At 42.6% G+C, this 18726-nt stretch overlaps 1 protein-coding gene across 5 annotated transcripts in view; it reads right to left on the bottom strand.

The window, feature by feature from the left end:
* Positions 1–438: 438 nt before the first annotated feature.
* Positions 439–18726, bottom strand: part of LOC146830605 (ly6/PLAUR domain-containing protein 2-like) — a 254480-nt gene continuing 236192 nt past the window's right edge. For 2 of the 5 annotated variants that reach the window (XM_085604796.1, XM_085604793.1), the window contains exons 3-4: positions 14798–15000; positions 439–1127 (exon numbers count right to left, since the gene is read on the bottom strand). In XM_085604796.1, coding sequence (XP_085460922.1) covers positions 1059–1127; positions 14798–15000 — 272 coding nt within the window. In that variant the 3' untranslated portion in view covers positions 439–1058. The remainder of the gene's footprint in view (positions 1128–14797; positions 15001–18726) is intronic. The other 3 variants (XM_085604797.1, XM_085604795.1, XM_085604794.1) reach the window with 2 other exon arrangements.

The following is an 18726-nucleotide window of genomic DNA, read 5'->3' as shown; positions in this document are numbered from 1 at the left end:
TTTCCTTTAAGAAAAATGGGCTGCTTTACATAAAAAGATTGCTTTACTTAAAAGTAATCTCAGAATGGTGGTCTGCTGACCTCAGCAGGCCACCATCCCTGTGATTTTTGCGATTCCAAATGGGTTGCAAATTGCGACCTTCCTCATAAATATTCATGAGGTAGGTCATTTGCGACCCACTGAAAATTGCAGAAAAAGTTCAACACACTTTCATGCATGCTGTTTTGAGATTTCCTAGTTCACAAGGATTTGCAACTAGGAAATTGCAAAATGGTTTCTTAATACATCTGGCCCTTAATCCCCAGAAAAGAAAGCTGACACATATGACAAGTTCACACTCAGTTAGTGCAGCTGAGGAACATTGACTATCAATTACACAACACAAACAAATCACACTGCCCTTTTGTTACATGCATGAAGTTGCATAAAAGAATGTGATAGTTATAATATAATTTATTAACAGTACTCATCAGAAAAGTATGTTTCTCATCTTTGGTAAAATAAAACTATCATGGCTTGAACCTCATCCAAAACCCCCAAAAGAAGAGGACTGCTGTATTGCACAGTAAAGGCATCATTCACTCCAATGTCACTAAATCTAAGTGGTAAAAATTTGATCTGTGCTGATGTCTACTTCTTGAGGGGATATATTAAATATGTTTTAGTAAGATAATGAAAGTGTTCCTTATATTATTTTTCTTTTCAAATATACAACAGTGACATAAACCAGGCCTTTGATATTATGACAAAATATATCCCTTTTTCCTCTCACTCCAGGGGCATAACCAGGTATTTTTACTCCTAAAATGTATGCTTCTCCAATGATCAGATCTGTTTAGTGCTTTGCAAATGAGCATGCTCATCATGGCATATCTTTTTCCCAAATCAGAGTTGAGTTTTACATAAAGCCCAGTGGACCAGGGCCAATGTGATTAACGCGTAGCTGCTGCTGCTGACGGTTGTTGGGCTTTTACTGGTACAAGAAGAGCCATCAATTGCTCTGCAGTTACACAAATCATTTTTGCAGCATAAAATAGGGTGTTCAAGTCCTATCTCATCTAGATTACTTTGTTCACATTTAACGGCACAACTTCGAGTGATTGACTCACTGCCCTGGAACGGAAAACCTGGAAGGAGATGGAAAAAAAGAAAGATTAATCCATTAAGACGTTTAATTGGTCACAACAGAGCTTACATATTTATTAGTTTGTCGACCTGGGCCATTAACATTCTGAAATTAAATGGAGGGAAAAAGAAGTGAAGAATGATGGTCAGTAACGTTAAGTTGTCATATTAGATTAGGCTTCTCTAACCAATAGCTCGTGGACTAATGGTAGCTCCTCAGCTGCTTGAAAGAAGTTCTCCAGTATGTAAACGAGCCTAGTAAATTAAAAACTTCTGCTTGGTTGTGTGTGTGTGTGTATGTGTGTGTGTGTGTGTGTGTGTGTGTGTGTGTGTGTATATATATATATATATATATATATATATATATATATATATCACAGTGGCTTTGTAAGTGGCTGTATTCTAGAGTGAGTAGGTATGGGTAAGTGAGTGACTGTGTGAGTGGCTGCATGAGTGGGTGATTGAATGTATAGTTGACTGAGTAGTTGTGTGAGTGGCTGTATGAGTGAAAGAGTGGCTGTTTGGTTAAGTGAGTTGGTGTGTGTGTTGCTGTATTAGAGAGTGAGTGTCTGTGTGTGTGCTTGTATGGGTGAGTGAGCAGGTGTGTGAGTAGTTGTTTGGATGTGTGAATGAGAATATAATTGGTTGTGTGGGTGTGTGGTTGGGTGGGCGAGTGGCTGTGTGGGTGAGTGAGGGGCTGTATTGAGAGTCTGTATGATTGGGTGTGTGATAAGCTGTATGGGTGAGTGTATGGCTGTGAGAGTGGCTGTATGGGTGACTGATGGTTATGTGAGTAGCTGTATGAGTGAGTAAGTGGTAGTGTGAGTGGCTGTATGAGTGAGTGGATGGGTGTGTGAGTAGTTGTATGGGTCTGTGAATGTCTATGTGAGTGATTGTGTATGTGGGAGTGGGTGGCTGAGAGGTTGTTTGGGGTGTGAGTGGTTCTCTGGATGACGTCATCAGGGATGTCAGTCAGTCATAAATCTTTATTCGGAATACATAAATCCATAAAAGCATCAAACATATCACAAATCAAAATGTCATTGTACCTTTAAGACATCAATCATTAAATAATATTCATTAAAATACATATACAAACAATAACAATACTGTTAATTATTTAAAAACCTTTCTACAGATACCCAAGAGTTACCCCCTACTATTTAAAAAGGGAACTACAATGTACACTATATTTTAAATCTCCGGCTTGCAATAGAACATATAAACAAACTATTTTAAAATAACTGGTTACCTCATTTCAGAATTCTAACTTAAAACTGTTATGCACATATAAGCAGATGACTATATAAAACCTATTCATATTTCTTTCTAAATGCTATGCATGTTCTCAAAAAATGTAGAACTGCCCAGCAAACATCTTTACTTTCCATTCATAGTAAATAACATGATCCTTCTAAATTAAGTCTAACTTTTGGCTTCCGTAAAATAGGTATTAAAAACTTGCCTTGGAGCCTCATATAAAGGCCACAACAGGGTCAGGTGACATGTGCTGTGTTTGGATGGTTGATCACACACGCACGAGGATAGATCACATGACCAACTATTATGGGTGGGAAAGGCTACCCACAAATTGGAAAGATATCACCTGGAAACGGGATTTGTTACCCAAAATAAATAAGGTTCCTTCTCATTTGTTGTTACCAATAAGACATATCTCACCTAGGCTAGCATGTTTTGTGCTTTCCTCAAGCTTGTATCAGTGCACCAACTTCATTCATACCCAACATTACAAAAGGCTTCTTTATGTAGGACAACCAAACGATCTCCCTCACTCTTGTTAGACCCAGGCACTCCGGGATGCATGCCCGCACCAAGGAGGCCTCAGAGTTAAACCAAGCCTTAACCCATAACAATATGGGGGAGAGATTTAGGAGATCCGTTAGGTGTGAAAGAACGAGCTTTTCATGGCATAATAAGTTTGCTGCACCTTGGGGGACCTGTAATAATATTATCAGGAAAGAGTTTTCTACCTTCTGTAAGAGGTCTACGTTTGTATATTCCCATAGGCCAGCTTCATAAGATCCTGCTGAAACACCTTTTGTTTTATAGAGATAAATAAGCTCCTTAGCTGTTTTTTTCCCTAGATTCTAAGAGAATCAGAAAATTGTTTCAACATTACTTTTAAACTGATTTGCCGTAACAGTCAAAAGCTGTTTCCATGACAGCGTTGAGCTAAATAAAATCCTCAGAAAATTAAAGCATGAAATTTCTCTAATATTGCACTTCCCATTTAATAAAGTTTCCTTTTAGTATTCCGCGGCTTGGAAATCATTAGAGAAGATTTACCATAATATATTTTAAGATCTAAAGTAGTCATAAAAGTTGCGAAACCATCCAGTAATACTTTCAAGCCAATTGTGGTTCATACAATAAACACAGCATCATCCGCATATAATAAAATTGGTCTTTGATGGCACCCCATAACAGGGATATCTTGTCCTAAGCCAATGAGAGGCCTCATTTATGAAAACTGTCACATTACTGTGTGAAAACAGCAATGCAACAGTTTTCACTGTGCTTTCCTTGCGACGCCATGAATGTGCCGTATTTAATGTACAGCACTCCGTGTCACAAAGAGTTAGTATTACTGACGTATCTGTAGGTGCAAAAGTGATGCAGTGCAGGGGTGTGTCTGAAAACAGACACAACTCCAGCAATGTGCCCCATGTGAAAGGGCCTGCGTCAGTCTTACACCTGCTGTGAGGCAGGTGTAAGATATTGACTCAGTAGCGTCCTAGAAGTGTCGCAGTGAAATTGTATTAGATGGGACGCGCTAAACCTGACTTTCCAGGACACACCTTGCCAGCCGTGAGGGGAACGGCTCTTCAATCCGGAACTTCTGCCCAGCCTGCGACAGTGCCGTGAGGGGAACGGCGGTTCTTCCAAAAAACTACCACCCCCAGCATTCCCTCCCCCGGGCGCCTGCCTACAGCGTCATCAGGCTGCGCCGGGGAGGGTTAAGGGCCCGGAGGACGAGCCGCTGCGCGGGACGCGCTAAACCTGACTTTCCAGGACACACCTTGCCAGCCGTGAGGGGAACGGCTCTTCAATCCGGAACTTCTGCCCAGCCTGCGACAGTGCCGTGAGGGGAACGGCGGTTCTTCCAAAAAACTACCACCCCCAGCATTCCCTCCCCCGGGCGCCTGCCTACAGCGTCATCAGGCTGCGCCGGGGAGGGTTAAGGGCCCGGAGGACGAGCCGCTGCGCGGGACGCGCTAAACCTGACTTTCCAGGACACACCTTGCCAGCCGTGAGGGGAACGGCTCTTCAATCCGGAACTTCTGCCCAGCCTGCGACAGTGCCGTGAGGGGAACGGCGGTTCTTCCAAAAAACTACCAACCCCAGCATTCCCTCCCCCGGGCGCCTGCCTACAGCGTCATCAGGCTGCGCCGGGGAGGGTTAAGGGCCCGGAGGACGAGCCGCTGCGCGGGACGCGCGCGGGCCGCGCCCGGGCGAAGCCCGGGCCAAGGGCGGGCCCGTCCTTGCCCGTCAGAGCCCGGAGGAGTCTGGTCTGGGCCATACCCCTGACAACTGAGTACAGCTAGAGGTCACTCGCCAGGTGAGCACCTCTCACTTTCCATCTTTAACTGTAACTGACATTGTTACCCCCTTGCAGTACTGCCGTACTGCTATTCCAACTTGAGGTTCTGGACCGTGTCCCTTTCTGTTTGGGGCAGATGTGGTGAACTTTCCTCTCGTCTGCGCCGCTAAAGGGATAGACTTGTATCATTTGTTATCGCGGGACTGCGAGGACCAGGGCGCTTTGTTGTGCTTTGTTGTTTGACTGATTTGCTGTACCTGGACCTCTTCCCGACCCCCCCTATCAATTATCTTCCCTATTTTACTCCCTTCCTTTTTTGCGTGAGCGGAACGCGGGTGGGGCATAGCCCGGGCAAAGGGTGGACCCTTTGAGACCCTTGGAGGCCAGAGGAGGCCGGGCGGGGGTTATACTCTGTCCGGCGTGAGGGTCATATACTGTACACCATATCACTTATCAATTATGGCCGAGAGCCACGATATTGTGGCATTGAGTAAGGCAGGGGGTCCCATGAAAGGTACATTAGATCGCTATTTCAGCAAGGTTCCCATAGATGGAGGGAAGGAAGACACTCTAGCTGAGCGACGGGCTGAGCGTCGCCAGTCAGTGGAATATATGAAGAATAGGCCCTTCATAGATTTAATTCAACAAGTTACCTTGCCTGATGCCAGCCCTCTTAATGAAAGTGATGACTTATTGTCTACAGATAGCGTTCCTGTACTCTTGCGGGAGTTATCCCCCCGAAGTCTTCCACCCAACCCGCACGATATTGTCTATACGAACTCTATCTCTACTTACGCTAATTCTCTTGTGGGCGTAGAAGAGATAGTAAACTCTCCTTTGCCAAATGCGGTGATAGCTAAAAAGAAGACTAGGAAATTAGTGTCTTCTAAAGTTCCTGGTCCCCCTCCAATTAAAAGGAGGAAAAAGGGGGGAGATTCAAGCAGACCTAGGATTAGCCATTGTGACTTTGGGAAAAAAAAAAAAATAATGCCATTAATTTGGATGCACCTACTCCTAAGGCCAATATGGTAAATACACCTTCCACAAAGGTTGCCTCTAACACAGCTCCAATATCAGTGGAATTGGTCACTACCTTACATAAGGAAACACAGCATACTGACCAGTTGGCAAATATTGAACAGCTTATAAGGTCATTTATTTTACCAATCATTGAGAGGTTAAAGAGGGTTGAGGATAGGCTACGGAATCTAGAGTTGGCAACTTGTAGTAAAGTAGGGCAGGCTAAGGACCGATTAGTTCTAGCCCATCCTCCTGTAGCTATCACGCCTTCGTCTATTCCTGTCTTAAGTGAATGCCCAACTGTAGGTAGCACGACTTCAGATCCCAGGCAACAGAGGCCTATATCTCCCAAACCTGTAAGGCAATCAGTTCCACCTGCTCTCAGCATGACATCTAGGGCCGAAAAAAATCAGGGTGTGGGAAATATGGGTGTCGAGAGGAGTTCTAGTACTGTTAAGGATATAAAATGTAAGGAGCCCCAAGTGGACCTACCTTCAGAATCTGTCCCTTATGTAGTTGTACTTGCGGGCGTTCCTAAACTACCAGAAGGCAAGAGGGAAGGGTTCTATCAATTTAAAAATAAAACAGTATACTGGTTAAGACAGAATCGTCCCCTTCCCTATAACATCAATGGTGAGATCCTCCATGTACGCCGACTCTCTTGGCTAGGAAGTAGGGTGAAGGATATCAAGGGGGACTTAATCGTTATAAATTTTAGAGATCCCAAGGCTGTTAGACACATCCTAAATTGGCCAGCAGGAAACTCTGGCAACTCTATTTTCCCCCTCGAACTTACATATTTCTATCCCAGAACTCAAGGGACCAGAGTTGGGTACCCTGTAGTTTGTGATTTTCCCCAGATTAATCTACGTGCACCTTCTGACGGTGGCTATACATCACTAGAGCCAAACTATATTCCAAAAGCTTTGGATAATGCCCCAAGGTGGGATACCATACCGCCTAGGAATTATGGGAATAGAAGCAGGAGGATGGACCACCTGATGCCATTCACGCCGTTCGAGGCTGCTAATAGATATGAAGCTCTTTCTGGCCTCGACGGATGTGACTGACATACGTGGTCACTGACCAACTCACCCCCTGTTCTTGCCCAATCTAAACCGAATAACATCTTTAGCCCATTGGATATTGACAAACCTGACCCAATTGAACGACCTGTGCAGTGTACGGGGACCCAGATTCTAGAACCCTTTGTGGAATCCCCTCCTATCCCTTTTTCTACTCTTTGCCTCCCCATAAACTCTATACCTGTCAAAGGGGCTGGTGTTGGTTTACCTACGTCGAGCAATTCTAATGGTTCTCTGGACCTGGTATTATCTAAGAATGTTATGGCTGCTGACCATGTCAGAATCCTTTCGTGGAATGTGGCGGGTCTTAAAAATAAACTTCCTATGGCTGAGTGGGGTGCGTTTATTGCCACTTTTGATATCTGTCTGTTCCAGGAAACTTGGCTGCTTAACGAGAGTGTGGTTTTGGGCTTTGCAACATATGATATTTTGGCAAGTATGGGCATTAGGGGTAGACCTTCGGGTGGCCTGTCCATATGGGTTGGTACATGCCTAGGAGCAAAGGCAGTGGAAATTCAAACCAACTCTCGGGATGTACAACTCGTTTTATTGGATCCAATAAATGGCCCTAAAATTGCATTGATAAATGTTTATGCAAGGCCAAACAAGCGGGGCCATGAATCCGAGACCATTGTCGAACTGTCCAAACTTATGCAGTCACTCGACCCCTCCACTGTGATAATACTGGGTGGGGACTTTAATTGTCACTTCGAGCCTCTTTGGGACCCAAATTTAGGAGATGCAGACGAAGTAGATCTATTATGGAATATCCCTGATCCGTTGATGCCGTTGGTTAAAGTCTGGACTCCCCCTGTTTTGCAATTGCAGTCGCTGGCCCTAGCGGCATCATTACGAGCATGCAATGGCAGGGTGAATCCAGACAGACCTGGGAAGGTAACATTTAACCGACCAAATCATACCTCTATAATTGATTATATCTTTCTGGAAGTTAGGTTTTGGGACAGGATTTATAAATTTGAGGTCATCGAGAGGTTTGATAGTGACCACAATGCCTTAGCATTGACCCTTAAACCAGGGAGCTTTGGCCTAAAAAATCCCTCACCGAATGTAAACAAAGTTACTAGTCCACTGATTATCGCAAATTGCAGAAGGAGGGTCAAATGGCCTACATTCCTAACGTCCGACAGTAAACTTGCGGAACTTTACGAGATTATCATACCATTTCTTGAAGAAATGGGGAAAATTGGCCCATCGACCAGTCCAATTGATATACATGGCCAACTGGTTACGGCTCTAAAAGACACATTGTTTCCGGTAAAGAAGGTAACCCAGTTTCAGACCACAACTGCCCGCTGGTTTAATACGACCTGCCGCATGGCCAAAAAGGCTCTGTTGCTGGCCATTAAAACCAACGACAGAGAAGTCATCAGGGTAAATCGCTCCCTGTATAAAAAACCAATCAGTGACGCGAAGAAGGAAAGGGAGGTTGTAATGTGGGAAGAACTGGGCTTGGCACTTAGCCGAAATGATGCCAAATCTTTTTGGTCCATTGTAGCAACTGGAGTTGGTGGGCAACACCATGCTCCTACACCTAATATTGCCTCCTCAATATGGGAAAGTCATTTTGGTGACTTATATGGTATGCCCGATCAGGACAGTTTAACTACCTGTACCTCCGAATTCTTACCATTACCCGGTTGCTGTGATTTAGCTGATTGTTTTACTCTGACTGAAGTGGAAACAGCAATAGGAAAGATGCTCCCCAATAAGGCTCCCGGCCTTGATAAATTGCCTGGAGATTTGTTCAGGGCACAACCAAAGATATGGGCCCCTTATCTGGTCACCCTATTTAACTGCATTCTACAGGGGGACAATGTGCCTCCAACGTGGCTTGGAGCTGAAATTGTCCCTATCCTAAAAAAGGGTTGTCCATTGACCCCTTCCAACTACAGGCCCATTAGCCTAATTGATACCTCCCAAAAATTAATGGGGAGGATTCTGCTGGATAGGGTCCTTGAGTGGATTGAAGAGAAAGGGATCCTTTCTACCTTCCAGGCAGGTTTTAGGGCTGGTATTTCTACTGTCGATCAGATTTTTCGCCTGCAGGTCCTGTATTGGAAAACAGCCAAGGTGGAGGGTGGCAGCCTCTACCTTGTGTTTGTGGACCTGCGGGCAGCTTTCGACTTAGTTCCACGAGCTAAATTGTGGCAGGTTCTAGCTGATTTGGGCCTCCCGCCCTATTTGTTAGCAGTCTTATTTAGGCTCCATGAAAATAATTTTGCCCAGGTGAGATGTGGCAAGCATGGTGACCTTACTGATCGATTTCCTGTTCACAAAGGTGTCCGCCAAGGGTGTGTGTTGGCTCCCACACTATTTAGCCTTTACATCAATGGTCTTGTTGACCATCTGAATAGTGTGGTAAACAACGATGCCCCAAAACTGGTAACAGGACGAGTGCCCGCTCTGATGTTCGCAGACGACACTCTGTTGTTGTCTAGAACATCATCGGGCATTCAAAACACACTCGATGGTTTTGTAAAGTTCTGTGAGCAGCGGGGATTGGAAATCAACCTGGGGAAAACAAAATGTATGATTTTCAACCCCCCTAACCGGGTGCGTCCAAACCCAATTCTATACGGCACTCCCCTTGAAAGGGTTAAAACTTTTGTCTACCTAGGCCTCACTCTGACTGAGAAATTTAACTGGGATAAGCAGATAGCCAAGTCGACGCTTAAGCTTTCGCAGTTGGTGGGGGGTCTCACTAAAGTTTTTAAAAAATCGACCTATAAACCAGTGTCACCCGTTTTGGAGATTTTTTGTCGACAGGCCAGAGCGGCCGTAATTTATGGGGCTGATTTGTGGGGACATAAGCAAACAGAGACCCTTACTAAGGTTGAGCAGTCCTTTTTAAGAACACTTGTAGGGCTCCCCTCTAGTACGCCTCTGACTCCCTTGAAATTTGATTTTGGCCTAGTCTCAATAGATGAGATTGTAAGTGCCAGACCAATCTTGTATTGGAAAAGGTTGTGGTCGGTTCCTGAACTGGCCTCATACAGAGCTGAATTCATTGCGATCTGGCCTCTCCTTAAATCTAAAAAGATTCCCTGGCTCCAACATATCAAAGCTGCCAGTGCCTGTCTAGGACTCCCGGAATTCTGGGATTCCCCAGAAACTTTTTGTACCGGATTAACAAAGAAAGAACTAGCTTCACTGATATGTACACGGAATCTCCAAATACTTTCGAGCTCTATAACAGTGGGTAGATTGACTTCTGAGTTCCTCACAGTTAAACCTGACTTAAAATTTGAGGAATTCATGGATCAAATCGAACCCCCGCTTGCTCGAAAATTATACATTCAGCTCAGACACGGCACTTTACCAGTCAGGTCCTTTTCAGCTAAGTGGCAGAGCCAGAATCAGGAAAGTTGTCCCGCATGTAATTACAAATTGGAGACCGTTTCACATGTGTTGTTCTTCTGTCCTGAATACTCTGCAATTAGAAAATGTTGGTTAATTCCCATTTGTAGGAATTTGGGTTTTCCTCATTTTAAGCAGGCTCTTAGGTCCCTAACTTATGATACCCACCCCCCTATTGTATTTGCCGTATCTCGTTATTTATATGGCATGTGGCGCAGGAGACGAATCTTTTTAAATTAATCTTTGTATTTACTTTTCACATGATAACGTCTTGTTTAATTCTTTTTTAAATTGTAAAATTATTTATTGTTTTATTGTACCTGCTGATGTACTTATGTGCACTTTTATGGTCTAATGGCCGAAATAAAGTTATCACTGACACTGACTGTGACACTTTTACGACCCTTTATTTCGGGGGAAGGCCTACCCTGCATACATTATACCAGATGCAGGTATAATATAGCGCAGGCCTTTACAAAGTGACGCATCTGCTTAAATGCGTCACTTTGTAAATGTTGCACAACATGGCTCATTATTTATGCCACCGAAGACATTACAAAAAGTGACGCAACTGCGGCAAAAAGGTTTTGCAGTCCTTCATAACTAAGGCCCTTAATGTTTGGCAATGCCATTTATATATAGCAGGAAAAGAATCTCCACATGTGGTTTTTGTCCAGGATGCTAATTCTCCCTGGGGACCATAGCGCACACTGAGATCTGATATAAACACTTGAGTAGCAGTAGAAGACCACTCTTTACCCACATCTCCTTCATCAATGAACATAACTTTTCCCGGTTTACCAAGTCGAAGGTCATGGATAAGTGAATAAAGGCCATGTGCAAAGCTCGTTTTTTAGCTGATAGATATTTACCTGCAATCAAGTACAAATGTAAGCATTGGTCTATTGTACTTACTCCTGGCCTAAAACCAAATTGTAGGTTTGACAATATTGTATTCTCTATGACCCAATTTTCCAGGCACTCCGTAACTTGGGACCACTATGACCGTTTTTCAGGATTCAGGGATAAAACCTCTAAAACATTGGTTAAAAGAGTGGCCCCCAGTTCTTTATTTCATTTGAAAACATTGGGTGGAACTCTGCCAGTCCCTGGCAACTCACCACGCTGTACATTTACTAATTGCTTCCTCCACTTCCTTGACCTCAAAACATAAGAAATCAAACAAAGTTCGAGGTCTATACTTCAATTTATCTGTATTTGCTTTTTCATTATCTGTGAAGGTAATATCTGGGTTCATAGATTCTGAAAAATGCTCCTATAATGCGCCACCCATTTATCTGCGGGTATTACGATCTCAATTTTAGTTACATTAGAGCCTGTAAAGTAAGGTTTATTTACTATTTTCCAAAAAGGTTTATTATTTTCTTAATGAGCTGTATGTCATTCCATGCTTCCATTCTAATAGCCCTTTTCCTCTCTTCTACAGTTTCTTTATATTGCCGTCTGATAAGCTTAATTTCTTGTACCAAGCACAGAATTATTTTCAGAAGAGGTTTCAAGTTTTTTATGGGCTGCTTAACATTCTGAGTTAAACCGCCTAAACAGAGGTTTTTCCTTTGTGGATATGTTCATTGTGAGATTTCTATTTATAACAGTGCATAACTTTTCAAATCCTAGTTGTAAGTCCTTTCCTATAAGAGTTTGTGCCAGGCAAAGGGCAAGTAAAGATAAATGATCACAAACGTATTGCTTCAAGAAGCGGTCAGGGATTACCTTAGCCCATTTCACTGTTAATCCCTTTCTACCCATTGCTATAGTACCTTTTAATCCATATTTACAGGTTTTACCTCAATATTTAATGCTAGAACCAACCGGTTGCAATCATCCAAACAGAATGGAACAATCATAAAATCCTGGGTGTATAAGGCCAGTTCATGTGAAATAAAAATATACAGGCACATGCATCAAAGCTATTTGCGATCGCAAACGGCGCGAATCGCAAAAATCAGCCGTTTGCGATCGCAAAAATAGCTTTTGCGATGCATGAAACAACTTGCCACTCGCAATTTAAGAAATCGCAAATTATTGTGATTTCTCAAATAGCGATTGCATTTAAGGAATCCCGAATTTAGATTCCTTAAATGCAATGCATTACAGTTTAAAAAATAGCGATTACACTATTAGCGTGAGCAAATTACCATGAGGCTGGACCTCATGGTAATTTGCGAAAACTTAGAAAAATGCACTTATTTGCATTTTTCTAAGTTTCATGTTGCCCACACACATGCCCTTAGAGCATGTGTGTATGCAACATTGGTGCAGAGTGAACATACATGGGTGCAATAGGGTGTCCTTTGGACACCCTTGCACCATCAAAATTGCGGGAGCAATTTGCGAGTGCCTACTGGTACTCGCAAATTGCTCCCGCAATCTCTAATTCATTCCTATGGGCCTGGAGGCCCATAGGAATGAATGGGAAGACATTCCTTAATTGCGACTCGCAATTTGCTAGTCGCAATTAAGGAATTTGTGGGAATAGCTATTTCTTTAGCGATTCCTACATGCATAGGGTTTTGCTATTCCTTAATTGCGATTCCTTAATAATCGCTATTAAGGAATCGCAAAACCCTATGATGATGCGTGTGCCTGATAGTCAATAGTCCTACCCCCAGTAACAACCCGTAAAAGTGGGAGTACTTTTTCTCATTACATTTTTTACCAGGTCACTTGCTGGGAGCAGAGAAAATCTTGAAATAAGGCTATTCAAAGCATCTCCGTACACAGCATGATCAAAGTGCGTTAGATATTGTTTCTCCATATTCGATATTCCACACATTCGCTTACCATTCAAATCGCAAAATTTTAAGTTAAAATCTACTGCCCACTTTAACATTGTTTTACGTTTTTTCCTGCAAAGAAAGGATGTCACAAAATTATCAAAAGGAGCAAAAACCTCCAGGTTAAAGTCTTTAAAATGGATATAATAATAGTTAACCACCTTGAGTTTAAACACTCCCAGCCAAGACATAAGGGTAGCTAAAAAAAATAAGGGGAAGACCATACTTTCGATACATTTGAGGCAGGAATCATAACAGATGCTATCCCCCCCTTTTGTCCTGCCTGCTAAGGAGGGAGGTGCAGGCTCCACAAAACATGGTACCCCTTTACACACACAACTTCTTGTCTCCAGGTTTCTTAGAGAAAACAATATTCCAGTTTTTTATGAAATTATTCCAGTCAGGGCTATTTGACTTAGCCCGCAGACCTGTGATGTTCCAGGAAGCAATATTACATCCCATTTGAGCTAGGGGATCTAACAAACCATCTTGTATTAATCCTGACAATTGGCTGGGAGAAGGCCCATCAGGTTGTGTGGTAAGTCAATCTATTTGTTGCAGAGGGGCAATAGGATCAAATCTGTTAAAATGTAGGACTGCGAAAGGTGTAAAAAGCAATGAATGGGTGAGATGATGTTGAGGTGTACTAGGAGTACTATAGAAATAGCCTAAAGGCAAGATTTCAATTCTACTTTGCAAGCAACTAAAATGTGGGAAGCCTGTTATGATCTGTCTTACCAAGGCCTCATTTGTGAAGTTTACCACCACACAATCAAAAGCATCCCTTTTGGCATGGTCACAACCCAATCCATGCTCCGCACATGGTTAATGTCATCGTGAGATACATTTTGCTTACTTAGGTTTTCATTTAACCAATTTACCACCTTGTTTTTCAGTTGGTCGTAATCTTCACTAAAGCCATATTGTAACGGTTGGGGCAGGCATTTCATTGTTATTTTGGAGTCGATGGAATGTTTGATTGTACCCTGCTCCAGGTGAAGGGTTTAATGAATTCACATACCTATGATTTCTACCTACTAATAAATCTCCGGCATTTTTTTTTCATGCCAAGATGTGTGGAACCTTGGGCCTCTGTAAAGTATGAGACTTGGCCTGAGTTATTACCCGTTACTGGTTACGGGTACAGGTTACTTGTAGGGAGTTGAGTACAAGTTTTTAAGGTGTCTTGCATGTTTAACAGGACCTCGTCAATCTTGTTCAACCATGACACTACTGGCACTAAAGATTGCGTTTACAATAGCCATAATCTCCATGCAGGAACCCTCGCGAGCTACCTCCAGCCCAGAAGGCTCCCCATCTGCTTCCACCTTCCTGCTTGATGTATCTTGCGGGGGGTCTTGATGGCAAACTTAATGTGCATTTTATGTGAGCCATAAAGATCTCCTTGCTTTACAGCCAACCTCAGTCCCTTTTTTTTGCCAGACTTCAGTTTGGGTGGTTCTATGGGGGCCCACACCAGTTCAGCATGGGATATTGAATTAGGTTGAGTCCCCGCTTCTCCTAAGTCCTCCACAACCAAATTAGTATGCATCCCTCTACCCACTCTAGCTACCTCTGAGAGCGGAAGGGTGGGAGGGGTGCTCTCAGTGGTGTTAGCTCCTTGAACCGGAGGGGGAGATAACAAAAATCTCCTCTTTGCCAGTTCAATTTCTTGATTTAAGGCCCTTACCACCCACTGAAGATAGCCATTCAGGGTGGAACAGGGGCCGGAATTCATGCGACCCACTGGGGAAACTAAAAGATGAAGGTATTGGTGTTACTTTCTTTTTCCCCATTTCATTTCTTATCACAATAAATAAATGGCTTACTGTATTGTGTTTGGGCGTAAATGTAAAAGGGTAGCCCAGCCCAACCTCCTCTGGCTGTTGATGGGCGTAGACAGGCCCACTCTTTGGCTGGTCTTCGCCCGGGTACACGTCTGGGAGCTTCCCGCACTGGAGGATCCAAAGGCTGCCTTTATGCACCTCCTGGCTCGCTGTAAATGTTGGCATCCTCCCTGCTGCGGGTGCTGCTAGGGGAAGTAATTAGAACCTTTTGAGATGTCATCAATGATGTCACTGACCATGTCATGTGTAATGTAATATGTGAGGTCATAAGCAGTGCTTTGCCGGGGGGTGGGGGGGTAAGTTATAGTTTGCTCAGGTAACTATACCTGCTCAATTTCTAAGGTTTTGTGCATGTGAAAGCTGAGCCTAGCTATAACATCCCTGTAATCTTTAGTTTTTTCAGTGAATTTCTAAGGTATTTTAATTCTATTTCCTAACTATAATGTCCCTGTAACCTTTTGTTTTTTCAGTGGGTGGGAGAGTGGCTCTGTCGGTGTCTGAAAGTTGCTTTTTTCAAAGTGCTTTAATATTTGCGGATCCGACGCTGATTTACATGTGGACTATGCTGAGCCTGACGGGGATCTGCGTATTCCCAAAGTGGAAAAAAACACCAATATAACTCAATTTTGTACCCAACATAGGTGCCTCTCACCCTCCTCTATCCCACCTATGGAATCAGGCTACTTTTACCTAAAGGTTTTTCTTTATTAACTCTGCAACTACTAAACTGATTTACACTAAATCATAAAAAACGCTCTTTCTGGACCAAGAGCTGCCTCAAATTTGGTTTAATTCCATATAGTAGGGCTGCAGACGTATTCAAAATGCCTATGGGAAATTGCATGGGAAACGTACAGTTTTTGACCCCTCCTTTTTCTCTGCCCCCGCTTGACTGATCACTCCAAAACATTCCATGCAGAACTAGACATACTGTGCTCCTTTTTTGGTAAAATTAGATGAAGATTCGTCAAACTGTGCTAAAGTTATAAGCAAGTCAAAAAATGTTTTTCCTATGGTAACTAGGTCCTAGCTATCACCCCTACAGGTGACTGTCAGTAGGTTTTATTTTATATCGATATATATATATATATAGAGAGAGAGAGAGAGAGAGAGAGAGAGAGAGAGAGAGAGAGAGAGAGAGAGAGAGAGAGAGAGAGAGAGAGAGAGAGAGAGAGAGAGAGATGAAAATATATGTATTTTCAAAACTCATAAGCTGATGTTTGGAGAAAAAGTGGACAAATTTCCAATTTAACTATTCCAACCAATGAGTTGGGTAACAGTAAACACATTTTATTTAAGCACCAACATACAATTTAAGTTGGGCGGGAGCTTTACAAATCCATGTCATGTTATATTTAAAGTTAATATTTGAGTTAAGAATCATTCAATGCCATGGTGACTTATTATTACCTTGGTACCAAGGGCAATAAAGTATGGGTGTTATGTATTACACATGTTGAAGCATTGCAAATTGATAACGCCTTTTACATTATTGCTGGTAACTCTGCCTGATGCTTTGAGGTGATCACTGCTGATAGTATTGATTGGCATGGCCAACAATGTAATCTTGTCTTATGTGGCCACTATTACAACACTAATAATACTAGTAGCTTTGGAAGATTGTTATAGAAAATATGTCGTTTTTAGTAAAGAAAAGTTGGAGACCCCTGCATCAGGCATTCTGAAAATATGAAGTATATTTTGTTGGTTATACCTATCTTGTAGTTTTATTTGCTCCCAATTATTAGTCTCTTTAAATATAGCTCAAGCTATAATTGTGTACCTACTGGTTTGGTGATTCATTTAATTTTTACAAGGAGAGTCCATTATCCAGGAACAATGCCCTTCCCATATCCTTATCCCCATCACCTCTGCTATCCTCACTTCCCTAATCAGACATAAGTCTCCACACTTTGTAGACCTGCTCTTCAACTACAAACCCCCCTCCTCTCCACTCTCATTCCCTTGCATGGTACTTCTCCCTCTCTCTCCACGTCGATCCTAGGTGCTTCAAAGCTACCAAAAAACTGCATCTAAACAATATATTCTAATCCTTTGCACCTACAGTGCCCACCTCACTCAGGGCAATATTGACATTGTCCCTAGACATAAACCTTTCATCTACAAATCAATGATTTAAGGTATCTTAGACTAATTAGCTCAATGGAAGCCAAACAATACTAAAACAACAAGAATGCATGAGGCTATCACTACAAATGTCCAGGATTGGAAACAGTGTCCGGAATGACTTAGAGGTTGACGGCCATTCTATCTGCATCTCACATCACAAGCTCTCCTCGCAATGTCATATGTGCAGCATGCAAGTCTAAACAATCCTAGCCAAACAAAATTCACCCAATTCCAATTCAGAAGTTCCAAATCACAATGTTGGGTCTGGGATTGCTCACCATGCACACCTCGCTGATGTAAATGATACACACAAGCTTGACATTCAACATACTCTGTAACAATTGTCCAAAACCTGCTTTTTCAAACCGAGACTGAGCTTGAATCTCTGTGAAAAGATCATAATTCTTCTCAAAATAGTGAAAAGAAGACTTGGTTGTGGCCTCAAACATGGAACTCCTCATAAGAGAGAAGAATTGGCTACCAAACTTCTGGTTGAGTGAGTGCGAAGACCTTCACATTGGGGTGTCCCCATTTACTCATAGTAGTACTTAACTGTAAAAGAAAACCATCTGGGTATGGTTTCTCCTGTCTCCTTTGCCTGGGACCCTTGAATGCTATGACAAGGTTATCATCTACTCTCTGAGTCTCAAGCAACAGGAGGCAAGTCCGTGGAGATCACTTGTAGCAAAGGCGGAGTCCAGCTCTCCTTCAGCAAAGTAAGAGAGCAATAGGCAGCAGGGCAAAAAACAGAAAAGCAGATCAGTAGTCTAGTTGAGTCATTTCAGCAGAACATCATGTCTTATGGCAGAGCTTCAGTTACAAATCCAGTAGTGTCTGACTTTTGGGGGTCATAGACAAATATTTATACCCAAAAGTGCCTTTAATGGGGGGTGACTCAAAAGCAGCCCTCTGAAGTGCACAAGGATCCTTTTTAATCGTGTCCTGTCTGTCAGGCTACCTGTGGGGAGTAATCAGTCCTTTGTGTGTGGACAGGTCACTGCCTAATCAAGTGAAGTGTTAGCCCCTCCCTACTATCCTGCCCAGCTAAGGCCATCAGAATGCAAATGTATTTAGATGGGTACTCAGACATACTTATCCTTCCGGTGTTGTGGCTGTGTAGAGGGAATGCAAAAAGTGTAGCTGTCACCCAGCTAAGATGTGTATTGGAGAAATGCTGCAAAGCACACAGAGTAGTAAGTGCAAGGAAATGTCCACTTTATAAAAGTGGCATTTCTAAAACAGTAATATCAATCAAACTTCACCAGTAGGTAGGATTTATCATTACCATTCCAAACATATGAAACATGAAAAAGCTATTCCTTTCTGATCAAGAATTACAGCTTTAAAGTATATTTAGGAATTCCCAATGCTAGCATATAAGAGGAGAAGGCCTCAAAGTAGTGAAAAACGAAATAGGTTGCTGGTCACTAGCAGGTCATGAAAAACAGAAAGGTCCCGAGCTTTGCGTAGAAGATAATTTCAGTTTGTGAACAGTATTCATTGAATGTTAATTTAACAGTCTGGAGGTCTCTCCTTGTCTACTTCATTGTGGAAATCACTTCAATAAAAGAACAATATTTGAGATCCATTGAAACAGATCATTCTATTCTACTTCATCCTCTGCAATATCAACTCACAAGGGAATTAATTCATTGTAAGCTCCTTAAATATCAAATGTTTTTTTTAATCCATAAGTACGTCCTGACAGAATTCAAACTGACTTTAATGTCAGTGCCTTCTTCTAAAGCAGCACTATGCCATTGTTTCTATATGAGACTCTG

This window comes from Triturus cristatus, chromosome 5_1 (assembly GCF_964204655.1).
Source record: "Triturus cristatus chromosome 5_1, aTriCri1.1, whole genome shotgun sequence".
Lineage (NCBI taxonomy): Eukaryota > Metazoa > Chordata > Amphibia > Caudata > Salamandridae > Triturus > Triturus cristatus.
Note: the sequence above shows the minus strand (reverse complement) of the source record. Positions and strands in the feature narration are given on the sequence as shown.